Source organism: Eimeria necatrix, genomic scaffold (genome assembly GCF_000499385.1).
Source record: "Eimeria necatrix Houghton genomic scaffold, Enh_scaff1093, whole genome shotgun sequence".
Lineage (NCBI taxonomy): Eukaryota > Apicomplexa > Conoidasida > Eucoccidiorida > Eimeriidae > Eimeria > Eimeria necatrix.
In genome coordinates this window covers 7,501-11,886 of record NW_013651886.1, presented here as the reverse complement: position 1 = coordinate 11,886, position 4,386 = coordinate 7,501, and the positions used below count along the sequence as shown (strand labels likewise).

Genomic DNA, 4,386 nt, shown 5'->3' with positions numbered 1-4,386 from the left:
CTAAACCCTAAACCCTAAACCCTAAACCCTAAACCCTAGCGAACCCCGCAGCCAGGCCCTAGGCACAGAGCACCCCTACCTCTTCGACGGCGTGGAGCCGGGGCCCCCCTACGTGGAGGGCTACCACCTCGTGGAAGCTGCAGGCACCTAAACCCTAAACCCTAAACCCTAAACCCTAAACCCTAAGCCCAAAAGCAAGTCCTAGAGGAGACTTTCTATGTAGAAGGCTACCACCTCATCGAGGCTGCATGCAGCTAAACCCTAAACCCTAAACCCTATCAATAGTCTAGACTTCCTATGCAGAAGACTGCGACGTTGTCGAGGCTGCAGGCACATAAACCCTAAACCCTGACCGCTGGTCCAGAAATTTGCCGTGTCCTCTCGCTGCTGCTGCTGCTGCTGCTGTTGCTGCTGCTGCTGTTGCTGCTGCTGCTGCTGCTGCTGCTGCTGCAGGCAAAATGCACCTGTTGGACCGGCTGCTGCCGCGTCTGAAGGCGGAGGGCAGCAGAGTTCTGCTGTTTAGCCAAATGACGAGACTGCTGGACATTGTTGACGATTACTGCAGGTAGCCAAGCAGCTAGCTAGCTAGCTAGCTAGCTGCCAGCTAGCCAAACAGCTGCTGGCAAGCTGCCAGCTGGCCGAGCAGCTAGCCACGTAGCTAGCTAGCCAAACAGGCCGGTAGCCAAGCAGCTAGCTGCCTTACTTGCTGCCTAGGTAGGTAGGTAGCTAGCTAGCGAGGCAGTGGGCCAGGCAGCTAGCTAGCTAGCTAGCTAGCTAGCTAGCTAAACAGCAAGCTGCTGGGTGAGCGCCTAAGCTCTCTCTCGAGAGTTCCTGCCAAGTAGCGAGGTTGCATCCCCAGAGCTAGCTAGCTAGTAGAGCAGCTAGCCTGCTAGCTCCCCAACTAGCCAACCAGCTGTGTAGCTAGCCAGCTAGCTAGCCAGCTAGCTAGCCAGCTAGCTAGCCAGCTAGCTAGCCAGCTAGCTAGCTGCGCAGCTAGCCGTGTGGATTCACGTCAGAGACGACCTAGCGAGCACCATCTGCTTCTCCCCTCCCCCGCTCCCACCCCGTCCCCCACCTCCACCGCCACTGCTGCTGCTGCTGCTGCTGCTGCTGCTGCTGCTGCTGCTGCAGGTGGCGGGGCCACTCGTACTGCCGCATAGACGGGTCGACTCCGGGGGAGGAGCGGCAGCTGAAGATCGACGACTTCAACCGAGAAGACAGCGACAAGTTTGTGTTTTTGTTGTCAACTCGCGCGGGGGGTTTGGGAATTAATTTGGCAACAGCAGACATTGTGATTCTTTTCGACTCCGACTTCAACCCCCAAATGGACCTCCAGGCCATGGACAGGGCCCACAGAATCGGCCAAAAAAAGAAGGTGCCTAGGGTTTAGGGTTTAGGGTTTGGGGTTTGGGGTTGGGGTTTGGGGTTTAGGGTTTAGGGTTTAGGGTTTGGGGTTTGGGGTGGGGGGTTGGGGTTGGGGTTTTGGTGGAGGAGCGGGCGGTGGAGCTTGCATTTGTACTCAGAGGCCAGAAGCTAAGCGCAGCGGCTAAGTGCGAACCGCTAAACCCTAAACCCTAATTTGTGGTTTCAGGTGGTGGTGTACCGCTTCGTGACTGGCGGGACTGTGGAGGAGCGCATCGTGGAGCGCGCAGCAAAGAAACTCAAGCTGGACTCGCTGGTGATTCAGAAGGGGCGCTTGGGGGCGCAGCAGCAGCAGCAGCAGCAGCAGCGGCAGCAGCAGGGGCCCCAGGCCTCCGAACTCCAAGACATTCTCCAGTTCGGGGCTCAGGAGGTTTACAGAACTCAAGAGGAAAGCAGCATCACAGAAGCAGACATTGACATCATTTTGGCGGATGCAGAACAAAGAACTGCTGAAATCGAAGCCCAACTCCAAAGGTCCGCCTCACGAGTCGGGGGTTTGCGAGGGTTTAGAGGGTTTAGAGGGTTTGCGAGGGTTTAGAGGGTTTAGAGGGTTTAGAGGGTTTACGAGGGTTTGCGAGGGTTTGGGGCAAGTCCGGGGGTAAACGAGGGTTTGCGAGGGTTTAGAGGGTTTACGAGGGTTTGGGGCAAGTCCGGGGGTTTACGAGGGTTTAGAGGGTTTACGAGGGTTTAGAGGGTTTACGAGGGTTTGGGGCGAGTCCGGGGGCTTACGAGGGTTTGGAGGGTTTACGAGGGTTTGAGGCAAGTCCGGGGGTGTACGAGGGTGTAGAGGCTTTGAAGGGTTTACGAGGGTTTAGGAGGGTTTAGGAGGGTTTAGAGGGTTTACGAGGGTTTACGAGGGTTTAGAGGGTTTACGAGGGTTTGGGGGGTTGGGGAGGGTTCTGAGGAGGTTTGGGGAGGGTTTAGGAGGTTTTTGGGGGGGGGGTTGGAGGGCTTTGAGAGGGTTGTTTTGGGGGGTTTGAGAGGGTTTTAAAAGGGCTTTGAGAGGGTTTTGAAAGGGTTTTAAGAGGGTTTTAAAAGAGCTTTGCGAGGGTTTTGAGAGGGTTTTAAAAGAGCTTTGCGAGGGTTTTGAGAGGGTTTTAAAAGAGCTTTGCGAGGGTTTTGAGAGGGTTTTGAGAGGGACTTTGCGAGGATTTTTCGAGGGTTTTGCCAGGGGTTTAGAGGGGCTTTTGCGAGGGTTTGGCGAGGGGGTTTTCGAGGGTTTTCCGAGGGTTTTCCGAGGGTTTTTGGAGTACCTTTCGAGGGTTTTGGGAGGTTTTGGAGGGTTTAACGTTCCTTCCATCCCTTTTAACCTCTCCGAGGGTTTTTCGAGGGTTTTGTGAGGGTTTTCCGAGGGTTTCGTGAGGGTTTTTCGAGGGTTTTTGGAGTGTTTTCCGAGGGTTTTCGGAGTGTTTTGCGAGGGTTTTGGAATGCTTTTCGAGGGTTTTGGAGGCTTTTTCGAGGGTTTTCCGAGGGTTTCGCGAGGGTTTTTAGAGTATTTTTCAAGGGTTTTGAAGTGTTTCTTGAGGGTTTTCGAGGGTTTTGGAATGCGTTTCGAGGGCTTTGGAGGGCTTTCGGAGGGTTTCCGAGGGTTTTGGAATGTTTTTCGAGGGTTTTTCGACGGCTTTTGAGTGCCTTTTGAGGGTTTTCGAGGGTTTTTGGAGTTTTTCGAGGGTTTTGGAGGGTTTTGGAACATTTTCGGGTTTTGTTGGAGGGTTTTGGAGTGCTTTTCGAGGGTTTTTGGAGGGTTTTGGATTCTTTGGAGTGTTTTTCGCGGGTTTTTGGATTCTTTTGGAGTGTTTTTCGAGGGTTTTCGGATTCTTTTTGAGTGTTTTTCGAGGGTTTTTGGATTTGATTGGGTTTTTGGATTCTTTTGGAGTGTTTTTCGCGGGTTTTTGGATTCTTTTTGAGTGTTTTTGGAGTGTTTTTGGATATTTTTGGAGTGTTTGTGGAGTGTTTGGGAGTGTTTGAGGCTTTTATCCGCTGTTTGAGGGTTTGAGTCTCGCCAAGCGTGTCAGTGAAGTCCTTTTCTGAGGCTTTTATCCGCTGTTTGAGGGTTTGAGGTTTTTATCCGCTGTTTGAGGGTTTGAGTCTGGCCACGCGTGTCAGTGAAGTCCTTTCTCTTGCACTCAGCCTGGAGTCGAAGTTCGACTTGTCCAACATTTCCCTCGACGGGGGCCTCCACATGTACGGCGGCGAGGGGGGCCCCCGGGGGCCCCCCGGGCGTCCGGGGCGAAAGAAGGGGGCGAAGGCCTTCAGGCCTTTCGTGGTGTTGGACTTGGGGGACCGCAAGACGAAGTGGCGGGGGGGCCCCCCGGGGGCCCCCGGGGGCCCCCGGGGGCCCCCGGGGGCCCTGCTGCTGCGGCGGGAGCGGCGGCTGGCCCGCAGGCTGCTGACTGGCTGGCGAGCTGAGATAAATGGAGGTTATGACTTTCAGTTTTTCGATCATGAAAAACTTGATGCTTTGGAAGCAACTCAAAGCAAGTGGGCTGCTTATTTGCTGCGGAAGCGGCGGCAGAAGCAGCAGCAAAAGCTGCTGCAGCAGCGCCGCCAGCTGCTGCAGGACGCGGAACTTGCTGCTGCAGCAGACGCAGACGGCCCGGGCCCCAAGCGCCCGCAGCTCGACTTTGCTGCGCTGCTCGACCAGCTGCTGCTCGACGCCGGCGAAGACGCTGCTGCTGCTGCGCTGCTGCTGCTGCCCCACCAGCAGCAGCAGCAGCAGCAGCAGCAGCAGCCCGCAGCAGCCTACGTCCAGGCCCTCCTCCACCAAATGGACCCTCAGCAGCAACACGCACTCCTCGCCGTCCTAGAAGCGTGCGGCTCACACCCGCAGTTGCTGCTGCTGCTGCTGCTGCGGCTCAGTTGCTGCTGCTGCTGCTCTTGCTGCTCCTGCGCTTCCTGCTGCTGCACTTCAGTTGCTGCTGCTGCTGCTGCGGCTCAGTTGTTGCTGCTGCTGCTCTTGCTGCT

At 55.7% G+C, this 4,386-nt stretch overlaps 1 protein-coding gene across 1 annotated transcript in view; it reads left to right on the top strand.

The window, feature by feature from the left end:
- Positions 1 to 458: 458 nt before the first annotated feature.
- The window catches only part of ENH_00003030 (chromatin remodelling complex protein SNF2L, putative), a gene marked incomplete at both ends in the record, with an annotated part of 6,187 nt that continues 2,259 nt past the window's right edge, over positions 459 to 4,386 (top strand). Inside the window, 4 exons of the mRNA XM_013578286.1 lie at positions 459 to 565; positions 1,132 to 1,384; positions 1,592 to 1,896; positions 3,553 to 4,233. Of these exons, the coding sequence (XP_013433740.1) occupies positions 459 to 565; positions 1,132 to 1,384; positions 1,592 to 1,896; positions 3,553 to 4,233 (1,346 nt within the window). The remainder of the gene's footprint in view (positions 566 to 1,131; positions 1,385 to 1,591; positions 1,897 to 3,552; positions 4,234 to 4,386) is intronic.